Source organism: Myotis brandtii, unplaced genomic scaffold (assembly GCF_000412655.1).
Source record: "Myotis brandtii unplaced genomic scaffold, ASM41265v1 scaffold796, whole genome shotgun sequence".
NCBI classification, from domain to species: Eukaryota; Metazoa; Chordata; class Mammalia; order Chiroptera; family Vespertilionidae; genus Myotis; species Myotis brandtii.
The window spans coordinates 2,007,530-2,029,350 of NW_005371207.1; the positions used below are offsets into that span (position 1 = coordinate 2,007,530).

At 35.9% G+C, this 21,821-nt stretch overlaps 1 protein-coding gene across 1 annotated transcript in view; it reads left to right on the plus strand.

Annotated features, from left to right (window-relative positions):
- TM9SF2 (transmembrane 9 superfamily member 2) overlaps nt 1-21,117 on the plus strand; it is a 70,431-nt gene extending 49,314 nt beyond the window's left edge. The window contains exons 12-18 of the mRNA XM_014531212.1: nt 1,691-1,810; nt 4,550-4,607; nt 7,697-7,856; nt 9,540-9,691; nt 11,519-11,630; nt 17,506-17,677; nt 20,423-21,117. Of these exons, the coding sequence (XP_014386698.1) occupies nt 1,691-1,810; nt 4,550-4,607; nt 7,697-7,856; nt 9,540-9,691; nt 11,519-11,630; nt 17,506-17,677; nt 20,423-20,490 (842 nt within the window). The 3' untranslated portion in view covers nt 20,491-21,117. The remainder of the gene's footprint in view (nt 1-1,690; nt 1,811-4,549; nt 4,608-7,696; nt 7,857-9,539; nt 9,692-11,518; nt 11,631-17,505; nt 17,678-20,422) is intronic.
- Nucleotides 21,118-21,821: the final 704 nt, after the last annotated feature.

The window sequence follows — 21,821 nt, forward strand, 5'->3', positions numbered from 1 at the left end:
GTCTCCTTTGTCAAATATTAATTGAGCATAATGTCTTGGGTTGATTTCTGGGTTCTCTGTTCTGTTCCATTGGTCTATATGTCTGTTCTTGTGCCAGTACCAGGCAGTTTTGAGAACAGTGGCTTTGTAATATAGCTTGATATCTGGTATTGTGATCCCTCCAACTTTGTTCTTTTTCAGGATAGCTGTGGCTATTCTGGGTCTTTTTTTATTCCATGAATTTTTGGAGAGTTTGTTCTAGGTCTGTGAAATGTGCCATTGGTATTTTAGTAGGGGTTGCATTGAATTTATAAATTGCTTTGGGTAGTATGGACAATTTAATGATGTTGATTCTACCAATCTATGAACACAGTATATTCTTCCATTTGTTTATATCTTCCTCTATCTCTTTTTTCCATGTCCTGTAGTTTTCTGAGTACAGGTCTTTTACCTCCTTGGTTAAGTTTATTCCTAGGTATCTTAATTTTTTTGGTGCAATGGTAAATGGGATTGTTTTTTTAGTTTCTCTTTCTGTGAATTCATTATTGGTGTATAAAAAAGCCATAGATTTCTGGGTGTTAATTTTGTATCCTGCTACATTGCTGAATTCATTTATTAAGTCTAGTAGTTTTTTTATGGAGTTTTTAGGGTTTTCTATGTACAATATCATGTCATCTGAGAATAATGACAGTTTTACTTCTTTTCCAATTTGGATGCCTTTTATTTCTTCTTCTTGTCTGATCACTATGGCTCGCACTTCCAGTACTCTGTCAAACAGGAGTGGTGAAAGTGGGCATCCCTGTCTTGTTCCTGTTCTTAGGGGAAATGGTTTTAGTTTTTGCTGTAGGTTTGTCATATAAGGCTTTTATTATGTTGAGGTATGATCCCTCTATTCCCACTTTGCTGAGAATTATTATGAAGAAAGTTTGTTGGGAGGGCATGAGTGGGGGGTGGGGGGGCATTAGGAAGATAAGGACACATATGTAATACCTTAATCAATAAAGAAAAATAAAATAAAAAAGAAAGGGTGTTGGATTTTATCAAAGGCTTTTTCTGCATCAATTGATATGATTGTGATTTTTGTCTCTCAGTTTGTTTATGTGATGTATCACATTTATTGATTTACATATATTGTACCAGCCTTGCATCCCCAGAATAAATCCCATTTGGTCATGGTGTATGATCTTTCTAATATAATGTATTTATGTTACTTTAAAAAGCTGTATTTTAATTTTAGAAGAGCTGAAAGTACCAATGAGCATTCGGTCAGCCTCCTCTGAGAACAGGAGAGATCGGGTCTTACATGTAGACCCTTCCAAAGTGAAGCTTGCCTTATGTAAGATCTATTGGTGCAGTCCTTTAAATATTACTAAGATTTAGTGTGGCCGCATGGTAAGATAGTGTACTGTCATGAAGTTGTGTCTAGTTTATTATTTTTAAAGTGTGTTTTTCTTTTTTTAATTTGTTGATTGGTTTGAAAGAGAGAGAGAAAGAGAGACAAACATTGATTTGTTGTTCCACTTATTTATGCATTCATTGGTTGATTCTTGTATGTGCCTTGACTGGGGATCAAACCTCCAACCTTGGTTTATTGGGACTACACTCTAACCAACTGAGCTACCCGGACAGGGTCAAAAAGTGGGGCGTTATATCACTTCACAACAAAGAAAACATTACTAAATTGTGTAACTTTAAATTACTTGTTTTTTAGTTTTTGCTTGCCTGGGATTTTTGTCACCTGCCAACAGAGGAGCACTGATGACTTGTGCTGTGGTCCTATGGGTGCTGTTAGGCACTCCTGCAGGCTATGTCACTGCCAGATTCTATAAGTGTAAGTAAAAGCCATCCTGACTAGGTGTCAGATGGCGATTCTAATATGCTATATCATTGTGTGTGAGACTTGTTGATGCTTTAAACCAGCGGTCACTAACCTTTCAGACCTCATTGACCACCAGTGATCCATGGACTACCGGTTGGTGACCACTGCTTTAAACAATATGTATTATAGGTGTGCATCTTTATTTAAAAGAAGCTTGTGAAGTGAATGACTATCCCTAGATTTATTTGTTAAAAGATGCTTATACAGTGAAATAGGCAAATTTAGGTGCTGCTTATCCACCATCCCATCTTTTTTTTTTCTTTTAATTTTGACTTAACAAGTTCAGCTGAACAATTTAATTTGCTACATTTATGGAAACATATGTGGACTAATGAAGAAAGTCTACAAATAGTTATCACCAATTTAATCACTAAAACAAGTAATATATACAGGGATACCTTTTCTTACATGAGAGAAATCATACTTATAATTAATGTAATATTTATAAAAATAAACTGTATTTAAAGTAAACTAAGATCTCACTTTTTTAAAGAGCCTTGAAGTAAGTTACTTTTGTAATATGGTTGGTTGCAATCTCATATATTCTTGCTTTCCAAAAATAAAGTTCAGTGGATAAAAGGATTAGGGCCACAGAGTAAAGATGGGTTGGAATTAGATGGCTTAGAAAGCTCGTTCACCAGGGGTAGTGATTGCCAGAGTTTGCCTGATTTAGGAATCCTGAAATCCACTAAGATGGTTTCATAGGTAATCTGTGAATTAAAGTGCCAGGGAGATGGGACCAAGCTAGGGTTGATAACGATTTTAAGGCTTGAGCTAAAACAGTAGGGTTACATAGCTGGCCTTAATGTGTGGTGAGCTAGACTCAACCCCAAGTAGAAATATTAGTTAGACTTTGCCAGATACAATTTTCTCTAGAGTATGAAGTCTGTATGTATGTATGCATAAGTGTGTTTAATTTCTGTGAATTTTGTCAAGTTTTTTTCTTACATCCTTTACTAAAGGACACAGAATTAAGGTGGTCATGTGTATTTTAATACATGTCAAATATAGTTGGACCACTGCTTACACATAAGCTCCCCACCCCCTTTTTTCTAATACATTTTTATTAATTTCAGAGAGGAAGGGAGCAGAAGAGAGATAAAAACATCAATGATGAGAGATAATCATTGATCAGCTGCCTCCTGTACACCCCTCACTGGGGATTGAGCCAGCATCCCGAGCATGTGCCCTGACAGGAATTGAATCAGAAACTCTGGTTCCTAGGTTGATGTTCAACCACTGAGCCATGTCAGCTGGGCCCCCATTCTTACTGTTTTAGCTATGCTGACTTTCTTTCAGTTCTTCAATCACGTAGTGGACCCTTACACCTGCCTAAGGACCTTTCCACATGCTATTTCCTCTGCTTGAAGTTCTAGTCCATACTCCCTCATCCCATACAAATCCCCCTTGACTCCTCTTCATTCTTAAGATCTCCCAGTTACAGATTAAGTAGCATATTAATCAGGTAGAACGTTCTGAGAGGTGTTGTTCCTTGGCCTCAGTCACAAAGTACTTCATTATGTAGAGTCATTTCTGATGTTTAAAAAATATCATTTGAATTTTGATTGGAATTGTATTAAACCCAAAATTAATAATTTCACAATAGTCTCTTGAGAATAGTTCTCTGACTTCAAATCATATATATAATTGTCATTTTCTTTTGGGCAAGTGGTGCTTGCTTATAAATTGTGTTAACACTTTTAAACAATCAAAGTTGTTCTCAGATCTCAGCCAGTTTTATCCCCAACTTTTAAACTGGGAGCAGAGGAATACTTTCACTTTTTATTCTATGTACTTGAGTTTTTTATTTTTATTTTTTAAGTGGGGAAAAAAATTGAAGAGGGAAGGAGCAAAGGAGAGTAAAATGTTCGTAAGCAAATCTGTTCTGTCAAGTGGTCATAACCCTTCTACTCATAATAACCTGATATGACACTGATCTCCCACCTCCACCCTCCTTCTAACAGTAACTATAGTGCTAAAGGAATCTTTACAATTCAGACTTAGTATGGAAGTTTAAATGTGTTGCACGTCAGGCTTTAGAGTTCTTGGTTTTATAACAAACTAGAGGTCCAGTGCATGGATTCGTGTACCGGTGGGGTCCCTCGGCCTGGCCTGCACCCTCTTGCAATCCGGGACCCCTCGGGGGATGTCAGGTAGCCAGTTCTGGCCCGATCCCCACAGGCCCAATCCAGACAGGAGGGAGCCTGATCCTGTGCATTGAGCATCTGTCCCCTGGTGGTCAGTGCACATCATAGTGACTGGTCAACCGGTCATTTGATCGTTTAGGCTTTTATATATATAGATTCTGAGACTGACCTCAAGATAAACAAGAACCTCTAGAGTGCCCTTTTTCTACTCAGTCCCATTATTGAAACTGGCCTAGAAGATAGGTTTGTTTTATTTTGAAGTAGAAAAAAGAATGGGAAAGAAAAATTGATATGGATGACTTTCCTTTGATACTAGATTTATTTTATGCTGAAGCAAAAATCATTAGAGTAGGACTTACCTAGGGCAGTCTTGTGATGTGCATCTCTGATTTGAATCACTTGGGTAAGGAATAGCAAATCATTTCTTAATGCCATTTTCTATGGAAAGGCACCCAGGACTCTTGACAGTTTGTCCAATACCAGACTTGGAGTATAGCTTTGAAGAAAAGTCTTTATGTTATGCCATTTTTGTTTTCTTCGACAGCCTTTGGAGGTGAGAAGTGGAAAACAAATGTTTTATTGACAGCATTTCTTTGTCCTGGGTAAGTGAATTTTTCCATAATAATTTTCTTAACATAGTCATATTGTGATTCTCAAATTTTTAATCCATTTAATCTTTTCTGTGTACTTAAGATAATGAATTGAATTTTTCAAAAGGGGTAAAATAAATATTTAATAAACATTTGCAGAATGATTAAATCTTCGTCTTAGTCTGTGGAAGTTAGTATGGCATGTCGTTGTGTATGCTGTGTTTTAAAGCTTTGTGGCATGATCATAGAAAGGAATCCTCACCTGGTATAATTCAGGCAGGGATACATTTTCAGGTTTTTATTGAAAGCCTTGCTGCTTTTTAGAGTTAATTCCATTATATAGAGTAACATATACCAAAATTTTTTTGAAAAATTTTAGAAGCCACCGCATATAAAAACAAAACAAAAATGTCCCTTTGGGGACAGCTTCCGATAGCAAGTATCTGATGTACATGTAACCCTGGAAATAGAACCCATTTCTTCCCATCTCCCCAAACTCTCCCCTTCTGGTGGGCAAAAACTAGCCTCTGAATAAGTCAGCAGCAATAAAGCAAGCCAAAGGTTAACTCTAGAAGCCAGGACTGTTTCATTTGCAGGCCAGAAGTGAAAGAGTAACAATAGCCAGAATTTTAATAAACATTTGGGATAAATATTCTCAGGTTTTCATCTATTGAAGATTCCCATGCCTTTCAGCCATTCATGTTCTGTTCAAATTTGTATGCTTTTCTCAAGCTGTATCTTTTGTCCTCTTTTTTCTGCTGTCAACTTAGGAAGTGTCCCTCCTTACCAGGACTCGGCCATAATTTCCTTCAGAATCTTGCCTTTCAAATGTCCCCCCGATCTCTAACAGCTTCTATTTCTCCTTTTCTCTATGTTCTGTTCATGTGTTTCATATCTTATTCCTACAAATATGCTTAGGTGTCCCAAATCCTAAAAAGAGCTTCCATACTGTCTACTATCTTATTTAATTTCCATTCCCAACAAAATACCTCTACACTTCCTTTCTCTCATTTTCTCAACATACATTTACAGAATAAAGCCATGCCATCTGTTTTTTTTTCCTCCTGTCATTTTAGTGAACTTCTCTCTAAAGTTACCAGTGATACCATTTTCAAATCTAAAAATGTTTTTCTCTGTCTTTATCTCTCAACATTGTCTAACATTGGGATACCTTCTCTTTGAAACTCCTTCCTTTTTTGGCTTCATAGAAATTATCCCTTCCCTGTTCCTTTATGTCTCTGAAAAACCCTTCTCTGATCTTCTTCATTCCACTTTTAAAAGTAGATGTTCACCAGTAGGATGGTGAGGTAAACAGAGAGAGATAGAGACAGACACAGCCAAGAACCGAAGTTCCCGCCCGGAGCAAGAGAAATTGGTGTTCACCTAGGAAAGGAAGCATCATTTAATAGTATTAAATTCATATAATTTTATATAAATAAACACCTGCATATAATTATTACAGTAGATACAACAAGAATTTAATAGAGAACTGCTTTCTTATATTAATAAAAATCTCATCTCTAATTCAAAACCAACATCATTTAATGATGAAACACTAGACACATTTTTATTAAATCACTTTTGTATTTAAGTTCTATTCACAGCATGAGACAAGGAATACATTTCCAAAAGTGGAGATCATATTATTATTTATTGGTGACAGTTTGTACATAAAGAACATTAACAAATTTCAGATATATATAAACTTGTAGAATTAAGAGTTTAGCAGAATGGCTAGATATCAGCTAATACTCAAAGATCATGAATCCCACCAATAGCAAATTAAATATTTTAATCCTAGTGGTATTTTTGTGGGAAGAGAAATCTATTTACAGGAATATTAGCAACAGAAAACATTTACAATACCTGAAGTAACTTCTGAAAATAGGCACGATCCATATGACAAATCTACAATGCTTATTAACTAGTAAAAGATACAAATTCACCATGTTACTTGATGAGAAGACTTAAGTATTCTGAAGGAGTTTGGAGATGTCCCATGGCTAGCAAGACAGAGAACACAAAAATAGACCGTGTATATATGGAATTATGCTAGATGTGGCATCAAAAACCAGAGGAACCATAAAATGATGCTGGAACAATTGATTATATGAAGGGAGAAATATTCTGTTTTTACCTCACACATGAAATCAGTTCTAGGTGGATTAAAATCTAAATGTAACAGGCATAATAATTAGATGAAAATATAGAAGGTTAGGAAAAGCTTTCTTTTCTTAAACAAGTTACCCAAAGGATAAAGGGAAAAAAGTGATGACTTTGATGAATAAAAAACTCTGTGGGTTATATAGAAGTGATTGTAGTATGATTATAGTCGTGTTTTCTAAAATGTACTCATAGAAAAAAGACTGAAAGGAAATTAAGTACACATATTTAAATGTTTGAGTTCATTAAAAGTCATAAACTGGAGAACAAGATATTTAACAAGGAGTTCGTTGCTAGAGTATATAAAAGCTGACATATGTGACTTTGCAAAAGCCATGCAACCCAAATGAAAAATGAGTAGTAGATGTAACCAGCAAGTCACAAAAGGTAAGGCCTCAGAAGCCAACAAACACAGGATGATCAGCTACAATTGTCAATAGGAAATGCAAATTAAACAACAAATCTGACAATCCCAAATATAACGAAAATATGTAAAGAGGTAACTTTCAGCCCTAACTGGTTTGGCTCAGTGGATAGAGCGTCAGCCTGTGGACTGAAAGGTCCCAGGTTCGATTCCGGTCAAGGGCATGTACCTTGGTTGTAGGCACATCCCCAGTTGGGGGTGTGCAGAAGGCAGCTGATCGATGTTTCTAACTCTCTATCCCTCTCCCTTCCTCTCTGTAAAAAATCAATAAAATATATTTTGTTAAAAAAGAGGTAACTTACAGAAGCTGCTGATAGGAATTTAAATTAGGCACAACCAATCTAAAGAGCAATTTGACATTTTCTACGAAGTTTTATATTCACATAGCCTATGACTTAGCAATTTTTCTTTGTATATAACACAGAAATTGTGATATTATTACATATGATAGCTACCATTTATTTCATTTTGTTTCTAACTCAAGTTTTACCTAAAAGCCTCTTTTATCTTTCAGGATTGTATTTGCTGACTTCTTTATAATGAATCTGATTCTCTGGGGAGAAGGATCTTCAGCAGCTATTCCTTTTGGAACACTGGTTGCCATATTGGCCCTTTGGTTCTGCATATCTGTGCCTCTAACGTTTATTGGTGCATACTTTGGTTTTAAGAAAAATGTAAGTTTATAGGTGTTAACTTATTCAAATGAATTTCAACTGTGGGAACTAATTTATGCCACCTTAAAAGATATGTTTCTAAAAGATACAGACTTGTCCTGTGGGATCTGGATTTCACAGAAAATTGATGACTTCAAAGTTTGATTGCAGTCATTTAAAAAAAAGTCGTATATACTCAGGAGTGTGGTAGAGAGATTACAGATATAAACAGATTTCAAAGTTTTTTAAGTAAATGGAAACTAATACAAATTGATAGGAAATGAAAAGCTAATTTAAACTAATTAAAACTCTGAATTTTTGACATTAAAATAAATTATTTTACTTTTTTTTTTAACCTAAAAAGTATGTGCATTTTTTCCTTAACAATAAGTGTTTCTAGTTTGCATTATTTAAATAAACCAAGAGTACGGGTTAGGAAGTGAAGTAAAAAAGTGACCATAAAATAAGACTAGCAGTTTTTAAAATATGTAGCTTTGAAATAAATTTCATATATTTATCTGCTAATACTTGATTTTAAGGAAGATTATAATCAAGTTCAGCCCTTCCCTTCCTTTTCTCTATCTTTCTCTACCTCTTTTTACCCTCAGGCTAAGAAGAAAATTAGAATTTTTTCTTCAGTGTCATTCTCTAACTTTACTATCCTTGCTCTTCTCTGAAAATATTCAGTCCACAAGTTAAAAGAAATAACGTATCACAGTATACTTTGTGAGGCAACCTGGAACCTTTGGAAGAAACTATAAGTGCTTCATAGTCTCCACCGCATCTACCATGCCAGTGTACTAAAAGATTTTTCAGTTTTTTGACATTTTGTTTAATTTATGGTTTAAAATCTAAATAGCATAAATAGTAAACTGTTTGAAATTTTTTAAATTACAGATTAAGTACTGAAAATTATAAAATATAAAAATTGAAGAAAGATATGTAATGATTCTATGCACATATATACATATATCTACATCTATAATAATCTAGTCCATGGAAGTATAATCTCAATGAGACTGACAAGTTTTAAATTTTTATGTATCATCACAAAAATTTTAGAAGTATGCTTTGAACTTTCTTGCAAGAAAATGAACTTGTACATACCTGCCCTTTTCCCCTCTCATGTAACTATGTTTAGGTACTTTCGTTTCTAGTGTTTTTATACTATCATGTAATGTGTTATGAAAGAGAGAATAATTGAGAACATCTCCCATACCTTATAGTCATAAAGCTTCATATATTCATTGTCTTCTTCATGTTCTTAAGTCTTAGTAAAATTGAGCTATTTTAATAAAGATGACATCGCCCATCTCTAAATAAAAATACATTGACAGAATTTAAGAATCAGATGATTTCTTACAGGGGGTATATATATAAAAGGGGGGAAAACCCTTTTTATTAACTATTATTTTCCAAGTATTATATTATCTCCTGTGTATTTCATACTTTGTGTAAAGCCATTAGTCAGTGGATAACTGCTGGAAACAGTGGTGGCTTGTTCCAGTAGACAGACTGTTGCACCGGATAGTATCTGGTTTGTGGCTTCTAAATAAAGATTTCTGTGGGATGACTTAGGTAGACTTGTATTGCCATTAATGTCACCATGGAAGCTGAGAAAAAAAAAAAAAACAGGCAAATAATCTAGTACAGAGAAGAATTTTAAAAGTATATATGTAATTATGAACCCTTTCTTTACTGAAGGCCATTGAACACCCAGTTCGAACCAATCAGATTCCACGTCAGATTCCTGATCAGTCCTTCTACACAAAGCCATTGCCTGGTATTATCATGGGAGGAATTTTGCCCTTTGGGTGCATCTTTATACAGCTTTTCTTCATTCTGAATAGTATTTGGTAAGCTAAGGACTAAGTCCTCTTATTGCCATTACCATTATATGTATTACTGGCTTTCTCTTTTTGTTTATATGGATTACTGTTTATATCTTACAAATTTAAGCTGCTCTCCAATAATCAGATATCTTAAGAGCAAAAAAGTAATTTTTTTTTCATGTGGGAAAAAGATAATAGTGATAGCTATGATTAATTGAGGCTTATTAATTCTTACTCTAACTTAATTCTCAGATCTCTATGAGGTGTTTATTATCCACATTTTACAGAATAAAAATGAGGCTTTAGAAGTTAAGTGATTTAATTTGCCTGTGTCACATAGTTACCATGTGACAAAAAAGTTAATCCAAATCTCCAAACCTATGTTCTTAAATAAGTCATCTGTACTGCTTCAGAGAAGATACTCTGAGCTCCTGATCGAGAGGTTTCGAGCAGGCTTTGGAGGAAGGGTTGAGCTAGCTAACCTTTCAAAGTCCTTTATTATCCCAAGAGTCCTTCATTCTCTGACTTCTTATTTTCATTGAAAAACTTATAGAGTTAATTTTGAGCCACTCCATTAGGGTGTATACAGTCTTCGGGATACGTAGGACTCAACGTCATTTCGTGGTTACGTTGCCATCTCCCATTTATTTATAAAACAAAAGTTCTGTCATTTTGACGTATGTACATATGTGCTTTATGTTTTTTATTATTTATTTACCACAAGTGAAGATCAGGAATTGTTATCTTTCTTTTAAATTTTTTTTTTTACTGTTTCACTTCATTACTGCTGTGTATGTGCTCCATGTGAGTGATGTAGATGCTTAAGTAGATGGGTTCCGACTTACAGTGAAAATCGCGTTACGTTGTGCCATAGGAACGGATCTCTGATGTAACCCGAGGACATACTGGATTAGGATAGTTATTTGATCACATTGACATATGTTACAGAAAGTATTGAGGTTTGCGGTAGCATAAAGTGAGAACTAAATTTAAGCTTTTTAGTGATTAGAACCTCTTTCTTTCAGGTTTATTATAATATTTTCCAAATGCAACTGCTTTTATAATATGTATACTAAATGTAGCCATTTCTTAGTTTGGCTATGCCTTTCCATTAATTTTTTATCAAATTTGTGAGACTCACCAGTAGACAGTTAGACTAAGCATATTTGAATAAATAAGAGTTTTAGGTTCTACCTGAGCAGGAAGGCAAAGTCCATGACATTGCCCTATCCTTCCTTCCCTGCCCCACTCCTACCCTATCATTGTCTAAATCTGTAAGAATTTGTCTTCTCTGATTAGTTGGAAGAAGACCCTGGCAGGGTAGCTCATTTGGTTAGAGCATCAGCCCAAAAAGGCCAAGGTTGCAGGTTTGACCCCTGGTTAGGGCACATACAAGAATCAACCAATGAATGCATAAGTAAGTGGAACAACAAATTGATATTTCTCTCCCTCTCTTTCTTCTGCTCTCTCTCAAATCAAAATTTGAAGGAAAAAAAGGTGGTCCTGGTTGGTGTGTTTCAGTTGGTTGAGCGTTGTCCAGTGCACCAGAAGGTCCCTGGTTCAGTTCCCAGTCAGGGCACATACCCAGATTGCAGGTTGGATCCCAGCTCAGGGTGCATGCGGGAGGCAGCCAATCAATGTTACACTCTCACATCAATGTTTCTCTCTCCTCCCTCCCTCTCTCTAAAATCAGTAAAAGCATATGTTAAAAAATATATTTTACCAAAAAAAAGGTGTATCTTAATTAGTTGGGAGAAACAGCAAACATTTTCAGTTCAAGAAAAATGAAAAGATTGTTATTTACTATGTCAAAGAGAAAATATAGTTTCATTTTGACATGTTTGATTATAGGTCACACCAGATGTACTACATGTTTGGCTTCCTGTTTCTGGTGTTTATCATTTTGGTTATTACATGTTCTGAAGCAACTATACTTCTTTGCTATTTCCACCTATGTGCTGAGGTATGTATTAGCATTATTCACTTACATTAATTTGTACACGGTATAATTTTGGCATAAGACTGAAACTATTAATTGAAATAATTTTTGCAGATATGTGTCATTAAGGTAGAAATTGACCTGTATTCCTAAGTTAAATGTAGTCCTTTTAGGATTGAATTAAGATTGTATCCCAGTTCAGTAATAGTATTTACTTTGAGCTTAACTTTAAAATGTTAATTTTCTAAGAATAGCACATCATGCTAAATTTTTATTTTTTTAAATGTCTGACTTGATTAATATTCTTTTTGTAACAGATATTTCTAGCCTGAAAATTTAGGAAACATAAACAGATTTTAGTGAAAAAAATTATTAAAACATTACATTGTAATGTGATATTCATGGCAACCTGGCAAAATGATGGTACCCTATATAATAGGTTAGAGTTGATGTCTAAAGATTTAGGTTGTGTTAAATCATTTTTTTATAGTTACTTTCTTTACAGGAGATAAAATCTAACTTTGTTAAAATTGAGATGCTTTTTTAAAAAAATTAAGGTTAACAGAACAGTCATGGAGATGTAAAGTACAGCATAAGGAATATAGTCAATAATCTATACTAACAAAAGGGTAATATGCTAATTAGACTGGACTGACCAGACATCCTCTGGATGTCCAACTTCCTTCCAGACAAAGCCACGGTGGCGGGGGCTGAGGCAGAGACGGTTAGGGGTGATCAGGCCGGCAGGGGAGCAAGTGGTTAGGGGCGATCAGGCCAGCAGGGGAGCAAGCAGGGGCGAGATCAGGCTTGCACGGGGGAGCAAGCAGTTAGGGGCGAAATCAGGCTGGTGCAGGGGAGCAAGCAGTTAGGGGCGAGATCAGGCCAGCACGGGGGAGTAAGCAGTTAGGGGGCGATCAGCCCGGCGGGGGAGGGCAGTTAAAGGGCGATTAGGCCAGTGGGGGAGCGCAGGTAGGAGGCGATCAGGCCGGCTGGGGAGGGCAGATAGGGGGTGATCAGGCCGGCGGGGGAGGGCGGTTGGGGCCGACCAGGCCGGCAGGGGAGTGGTTAGGTGGAAAACCAGGCCTGTAGGAGAGGGCAGTTGGGGGCGATCAGGCCAGCAGGGGAACAGTTAGGCGTCGATCAGGCTGGCAGGGAGCAGTTAGGCGTCGATCAGGCTGGCAGGCAGAAGCGGTTAGGGGCAATCAGGCAGGCAGACAGGCGAGTGGTTGGGAGCCAACAGACCCCTATGCACAAATTTCATGCACCGGGCCTCTAGTATTCTAATAACTATGTATGGTGTCAGATGGGTATGAGATTTATTGGGATGATCACTTAGTAAGTTATATAATGTCTAATCACTGGTGTACACCCAAAATTAATATAATATTGTATGTCAACTGTAATTGAAAAAAAAACAAAATAATTTCCCAAAAGAAAAAAAAATCAAGGTTAAATTCATATAACATAAAATCAATAATTTTAAAGTCAATATTTCATTGGCACTTACTACATTTACAGTATTGTATAACCACCACTTCCATCTTGTTTCAAAATATTTTCATGCCCTAACCGGTTTGGCTCAGTGGATAGAGCGTTGGCCTGCGGACTCAAGGGTCCCTGGTTCGATTCCGGTCAAGGGCATGTACCTTGGTTGCAGACACATCCCCAGTGGGGAGGGTGCAGGAGGCAGCTGATCGATGTTTCTAACTCTCTATCCCTCTCCCTTCCTCTCTGTAAAAAATGAATAAAATAGATTTAAAAAAAATATTTTCATCATCCCCCCCCCTAAATAAAATCCCATACCCATTAACAGTTACTTCCCATCCCCCCTCCCCAAAACACCAATCTGCTTTGTCTCTACAGATATTTCATATAATATGTGTAGCCTTTTGGGTCTGGCTTCTTTCACTTAGCAGACTGTTTTCAAGGTTCAGCATATTGTAACATATTAGTACTTCATTTCATTTTAAAGCTGAATAATATTCCATTGTATAGATACACCCCAATTTGTTCACCTATTGGTGGACATTAGGTTTGTTTCCACCTTTTGGCTATTGTAAATAGTACTGCTATGAACTTTGATGTATAGATATTTGAGTATCTGTTTTCTATTTTGAGATGTATGTATGTGGAAGTGGAATTGCTAAGTCATGTGGTAATTCTTTCGCTTTTTGAGGAACCACCAAATTGTTTTCCACAGTGGTTGCACCATTTTACATTCCTACCAACAGTTGCATGAGGGTTCCAATTTTTCCACATCCTTGCCAACACTGTTATTTTTTTATTTTGTTTTTTTAAATAATAGCCATCCTAGTATGTGTGAAGTAGGTCTCATTGTGGTTTTTCATTTCTCCAGTGACTAATGATGTTCACCGTCTTTTCTTGTGTTTGTTGACCATCTCTATATCTTATTTGCAGAAATGTCTATTCTGTTTGTTTGCTCATTTTTAAATTGGGTTGTTTATCTTTTTATTGAGTTGTAAGAGTTCTTTATATATTCTGAATACTAGATCTTTATTAGATCTATGATTTTCAAATATTTTTCCCATTCTGTAAGTTGTCTTTTCACTTTCTGGATAATATCCTTTACATGAAAGTTTTTAATTTTGATGAGTTTGATTTTTATCTATTTTTTCTCTTGTTGCCATATCTAAGAATTTATTCCTAAATCTAAGGTTACCTTTATGTTTTCTTCTAATATATAATTTCAGCTCATACATTTAGGTCATTGGTTCATTTTTAGTTAATTTTTGTGTATGGTATTAGTTAGGGGTCTGACTTCATTCTTTTGCATTTGAATATCCAGTTTTCCCAGCACCATTTGTTGAAGAGACTCTTCTTTCCTCGTTGAATAATCCTGGCATCCTTGTTGGCCATTGGCCATAAATGTATAGGTTTACTTCTGGATTCTCAATGTTATTCCAGTGGCATATATGCTATCCTTGTGCCAGTACCACACTATTTTGGTTAGCATAGCTTTGTAATAAGTTTGAAATCGGGAAGGCTAAGTCCTTCAACTTTGTCCTTGTTTTTGAAGATTATTTTGGCTATTTAGGGCCCCTTGCAATTTCATATGAATTTGAGGATCAGCTTTTCCATTTCTGGGAAAAAAGGGGGGCGACATTAGAATTTTGATAAGGATTGCATTGAATCTGTAGATCACATTGGAGAGAATGGCCATCTTAACAATATTAAGTCTTCCAATCCATAAACACGGGATGTCTCTCCATTTAAGTCTTCTTTAATTTCTTTTAGTTTCGTAGTTTTCAGTGTACAAATCTTTCTGCTCCTTAGTTAAATTTATTCCTAAGTATTTTATTCTTTTGGATGCTGCTGTAAATGGTTTTTGAAAATGTTTGTTTTTTGGATTGTTCATTGCTGGTGTGAAAAACACAAATGATTTTCATGTTGATTTTGTATCCTCTAACATTGCTGAATTTGTTTATTAGCTTTGTTAGTTTTTGTGTGGATTTTTTTGGATTTTTTAAATCTTGGTATGCTTTTCACATATTCAAAAGGGTAGGAGAGATAGTGAAGTATTTCTTTCACAGATCTCCTGCTAAGATATAAGCCACTTTATGTAAAAATAAGAACTGTTTTAGCCCTGGCTCAGTTGGCTCAGTTGGTTGGAGCGTTGTCCTGTACACCAAAAGGTTGCAGGTTTGATTCCCATTCAGGGTACACGTACATATGTTGTGGGGCAACTGATCGATGTTTCTCTCTGTGTCCCTTCCTCTCTCTAAAAATAATCAATAAACATATCCTCGCATGAGGAGCTAAAAAAAAAGTTAAATAAGTAAATGAAAGAAAGAACTATTTTAAAAACTTACCTTGTTTAAATTATCTATATACATAAAAGCCTAAGCAACCGGCTGACCAGTAGCTATGACACACACTGATCACGAGGGCCAGATGCTCAACACAGGAGCTGCCAAGCTGCAGTGATTTGGCAGCTGCAATTCTCGGGTGACGCACCCAGAACCAGAGAGGAAGAAGCCCGATTCTGGGGTGCGTCACCCGAGAACCACACTCTTGCAATCCAGGACCCCTCAGGGGATGTCAGAGAGCCAGTTTCTGCCTGATCCCCACAGGCCTGGCCAAGGGACCCCACCCGTGCACGAATCTGTGTACCGGGCCGCTAGCCCATTGGCTCCCCACTTTGGGTCTGGCTCCCCACCAGGCCTCTAACCCATTGCAGAGGTCGTGGGTCTGGCCCTTACAGAAACTTGTTGACTCGATGAGCTAAATGATGAGACTTGCAGTACCTACTGGCTGCAGCCCCGACGTCTGGTGCCCACGCCAGCTCATCTGCTTAATACATTGCAGACGGATCATGAGAATTCTCATTTTTTTCTCTTCTAAGGCTTGTCGTCAATCACGAGAATTCTTTAAAAAGATATTAGCTTGTAAGAACATGTAATAAATAACTTCAAAACGCAATGGGTATTTAATTTTAAAGCGTGCTTTTAACATTTATGTAAAACGTTTTTTGTACTCATTCAATAGAAATTTATCTGGCCACTGGGTAAAGCTAGCAATAAAACTACTGGTCTGCAATGTGTTAATATTGATTTCCAGTGGAGGCAGCGAATTTTCCTGCTACCACTCTCGACTGGGAAACCAGCTGTGGCTTCCCTCCTTCTGGGCAGACTAGCACCAGCGGGCAACCTCCAGGGAGGGAAGGAGGTGAAGGAGCAGCTCAGGTGGGAAGAAGGATGTTCCCGCCACAGGACTCCGCCTGGGCAGAACAAGAGCCTGACATTGAGCAGGGTCCTGCCCTAGGCCGACTAGATTCCAGGCTAAGTAAATCCTGTTTGCTAAATAATTGCATTTTGCAGCTAAATGCCCACAAATTGTCAGTTACTGCCAAACTTTTAGGGTACAGTGAGATGAAAGAAGCGAGACAGATACAGAGAGAAAGTGACATAATATTGGGAGAAGAGAGGAGGGAGCCCAATTCCGGGGTGCGTCACCCGAAAACCGCCCTCTCGCAATCCAGGACCCCTCAGGGAATGTTGGAGAGCCGGTTTTGGCCCGATCCCACAGGCCAGGCTGAAGGACCCCACCAGTGCACGAATCTGTGCACTGGGCCTCTAGTGTTAGTAATAACTGAAAACGGTTTTCAACCAGGACTTAATAGACTAATCTTCTTCCTAATATAGTTGACTAGACTATAAGATAAGTTTTGTACCGCTCAGGAGTTTTCTCATGTTTCGCGCACCATCTGTTAAGGACCGCTCACGAGTGTTCTCGTTTTTCACGCCCATGGAAAAAGGAGCGAATCTAGACACTTATGTAAATTTTGTTTGGCCCCTCTTCATAGAGGAAAATGTTTTACGCAGTACCATATGTTAAAAAAGTACTAGGAACTTTAATTGTTTTATTGTTTTTGTAAATAAAAATGTTATAATTATTGAAAAACAACACCTAAAGTGCATTATGATGATTTAAATAACGTGCAGTTTGCCCAAAATCGTGCGGTCCCTGGCATATGTCTTAGAGATTTCTATGTGGTACGCAATGGTTTAATTTTGAACTATGTAAATGTAAATAAGCCTTGTAAGTAAATTAAGTAAAAAGTATATTGCTTTTCTTTGGGAAGCATACATTTTAAAATATAGTTTAATGCTTCATTATTCATAAACTGTTTAAGATTTTCCACATGTTTTTAGCCGGTGCTGAGTAGCTCCACCAAAGATAGGAAGTGCTTTTTAGTCTCTTTAGTGAGGAGGGAAATTGACAAAGTTCAGTAGGAGAAAAAGACCGGAACCAATATAAAACATTAGGTTTATGGGCTATTTCACTTAGCTATCTTTGATTTGTAACTTTATTCTGCTACATGTTATCTATTAATTTGAAATTAATTCTTGTTCTTTGATTTTTTTTCTTTTCTACCTAGGATTATCATTGGCAGTGGCGTTCGTTCCTTACTAGTGGCTTTACTGCAGTTTATTTCTTAATATATGCCATACACTACTTCTTTTCAAAACTTCAGATAACAGGAACAGCAAGTACAATTCTGTACTTTGGTTATACCATGATAATGGTTTTGATCTTTTTTCTTTTTACAGGTAAGAATTTAAATGATTATTTTTAATTAATAAATTTTTAGGCCAGTTATTCAAATTATTTATGAATATTTTCCCTATAAAACCCAGAAGGCTTCTACTACTCAGCACTCCGATATTTAGTCCTCAGTGCAACTAAGCATAGTCTGGTCTGCCCCTCTGTGCGGTGAATATCAGTAAACCAAGGTGAGGAAGCAGAAGCTAAGGGAAGAAGTCTAAACAGGGTCATTGTTGTGCTTAAAGTACTGGAGTACCTTGACCAGTACATCTCAATGTTTTCCCCTGTTAAGCTCTTTTTTTTTTTTTATGTCCTCTTCCTTTCCCCATTGACCCCTTCTAGCCTGCTCCTGCCCCCTGCCCCTGTCCCCACCACAGTACCGTCCATGTCCATGGATTATGCACACAAGTTCCCTGGTTGATCTCTTCCCATCTACATACCCATCCCTGCCTTCCCTCTGAGATTCAACAGTCTGTTCCATGCTTCTATGTCTCTGGATCTATTTTGTTCATCAGTTTATTTTGCCTATTTCAAAAAATAGAGTAAAAATCTCTAGTTACTTAAGTTTAGGAGTAAAGTAGAAATTGGAGAGGTGAAGTCAAGATGAGATTGAGAATAAATGATATCAAGAAAAGATAATCATAGGACTTCCCTTATTCTATAAGTTTTAAACTACAAGTTTAAAATTCAATAAAATAAAATATATTAAAAAATAAATAAATAAAAATAAAATAAAATTTAAGTACTTAATGGTGTACAGTATATATTGTAGTGGTATTTATGTATGTATATTTTTCTCTGCCCATTTGAGTAAGTTTCCTATATCTTAGAGCCCTATGGGTGCTTGTAAGCATGTGTGGAATGACTGAACTAAAAAAAGAAAATTGAGGGACCTTTCTTTGTCACAAAAAATGTATATCTAAAATTTTATCTAAGGTTGTGTTGCATTCTATGTGAGGACATATAGGAGCCCAAAAGAAAAAAAATATTTAAATTAGGATAACTAAGTAGGTTTATTAAGTGCCTCTGTTGCTATATCGGTATATGACAAGCTTCAGACACTTACATCAATTCTGTATTCCAGGTCATTGGTCAGACATAATGAGGTTGGTGTTTTCTAAAGTGGGGTATACCCATAGTTACTTCAGGACTCCAGACCCTTATCTTAGTCGGTCTATTTTACAAAACAAAATAATATTCATTCATTTAAAGAAAGATGCTTTAAGTATGTATATTATATCTATTCCATATTAAGAAAAAGATAAAATACTAAAAGTATTTTGTTAAGGACAAAGTAAACATTCTTAGGGTTATCAGTATGGTGATAAAATGTTTTTTTCTCGTCTTAACATACCTTCTCTTAAACAAGGTTGTTTAAATAGATTTATGTTTTCATCATTACTTTTCTGAAATTAACTCTAACTTCATCCCTAGCTAAGCTTACTAATGACCCTTTGAATAATCAAAAGGTATATTCAAATACCTTCAATATATCCTCCCAAACAGTGACTTGTGCATAGTAGGTACTCAGTACATGTATGCTGTGAGAATGAGTATAACAACATTTATAGCTTTACATAGTAATGCTCCACTTGACTTAGAAAATCTCCTTTAATACTTTTTCTTTATATTACATTTAAAACAATGTTGAAAACTAGACTTAAACAAGGAGTATGTATGTCCCCTTTCTGTATTCTTCTGCACCCCCACCTGTTGGCTCTTTCTCAGGGGTAATCCTGGAAAAAATGGTATGCCTCTCAGTTTTTAAAAATATGTAAGGCAGTTTCATAATTTAGTATATATCCTTTTGCAAAACAGAGTCTCTAAATTTATGTTTAATAAATCTAAGCATGGTTTAGTTTTAAAAAGTACTACACTTGAAGTCAGAAAAAGGGGATTTGAGTTCTGGTCCTACTTACCAGCCATGGGGCCAATAGACAATCCCTCAGAGCCTCATTTTTGTCACCTGTCTAGCATTCAGTTTTTTGGAATCTAGATTGATGAAGATACCTATAAATCAAGGCATATATTTTTTCATGAATCATCTCATGTACTCTGCCTGACAGTCTATGGAGGCAGCTAGGGCATATAAAATTATCTCTGTTTAAAACAAGATAAAGAAATGGGCTTGTAAATTCAGTGGCCTACTCCAAAGATGTTATACACAGCTCATGACAAAGCTGCTCTGTCCTCCGGTACCACACCACCTCTCATTCTCAGTGGGGGTGCATCTTTATTATTATCCTAATTATATTGCTTTTAAACAATTTGTAAAACCTTCCTGCATTATTTTGTTATAGTTCTTTGAAAACCGATAATTCCCAATAACTATACTTAGAAATTATCCCCATTTAATTCTATGAATCTGATGCTCTGTCATATCAGACCTTGAATTAATTTTAATAGCATCTTTCCATTTTATGGTGAAACATTCTTTAAAAGGAAAGGAATATTGTCATCCTTTTCATCTTAATTTCAGTCTTTTGCATGTAATAAGAAAAATGTATTCTAGAAAGCTCAGGTAATCTTATAGTATAAACAGTTCTTTCTGTCAATTTCTGTAGGAAATTTGATTTCAGGTGGTTGTATATTTTTAAAAAAAGCTCATGGATCTATGGTATATTCCTGGAAGGTAACAGTTTTTAGTTTTGTGGCTTTTTTTAAGGAAACAGTCATTTTAAATCAGTATTGATGTGTGAATTATTAGGCTTTCTTTGAAAAAGGATTTATTTTTCTTTTTTCTCTTATAGGAACAATTGGCTTCTTTGCATGCTTTTGGTTTGTTACCAAAATTTACAGTGTGGTGAAAGTTGACTGAAGAAGCCCAGTGTGTCCAGTTAAAACAGAAATAAATTAAATTCTTCATCAACAAACATCTGTTTTGTGACTACCTTGAGTTTTATCAGACTTATTGGCCTAGTAATCCTTCAGAAACAATATAATTCTAAGTACACCTCTTCCCATACATTTTTCCCCACAAAATGTGTTTTCAACACTAAAACATTTGTATTGTGATTTGATCAAGTATATATTCAGTTGTTCTCAATGAAGAGCAAATTTAAATATTATGTGCATTTGTAAATACAATAGCTATAAAATTTTCAGTACTTCTAATGATAGTAATAGAGGAGGCCGTATTAAACAATACTGATGAAATGCCAGACAGTTCATTGTAAATAGAATTTTCTAGGCTCGGTAGGTGGAAAGAATTATTTTTCTTTGAAGGAAATAACTTTTTATCATGGTAATTTTGAAGGATGATTCATATGATGTGTTTATTGGGGGGATGTGGCTTTTTAAAAAAAATCCTGTATTGGTTGTAATTGTTCATACTTTCTTTTCTGTGTTGACTTCATTATTCCCATGGTATTGGCCTTTTAAACTATGTGCCTCTGAGTCCTTCACTTTATAAATTTGTTATCTTAATAAATATTGTAAAAACGTCTTCATTGCATCATTACCTGTTATATATTCAAAGAGAATCTGTAAATAATGGTGTTTTAAAATGAGTTACATGATTTTATCAGATTTTACTGTTTTTGTTAATGTAACACTTTTTGAGTTTTGATTTAAATGAAATACCAGTGTCCTGGGCTTTGTGACAAATCTAAATTTTTTACCACTAGGCAGTAATGGAAATTTTAATCATGCATATCTAGCCAGGTAATTGATGTAAGTCTAATAGTTGATACGGGCCTTACTACATTGTCATTAAGGACTTTGTTTCTGACCAATTTTTTCAAAATACAGTATTTTTTATGGGTTGTTTTTTTTTTTAATCTTCACCTGAGGATATGCCCATTGATTTTTAGAGAGAGAGAGAGATATCAGTGTGAGAGAGAACATTGATTGATTGCCTTCCATCTGCGCCCCAACCGGGGATTGAACCCACAACCTAGGTATGTGCCCTAATTGGGAATCGAACCCAAAACCTTACTGTATATGGGATGATGCTCCAACCAACTGAGCCACACCAGCCAAGACTGCATTTTTTATGTTTTAAAAGTCGATTTTTATGATTAGCAATGACTGGGAAATCTTCCTCTTTATTATTACATTGTCTTAATTTGGATTTCACAGTTTTCTTTCTTAGAGTTAAAAAATAACTATTTATTCTTCTGATTAATTGCAGTTCATGTGGAATATAGA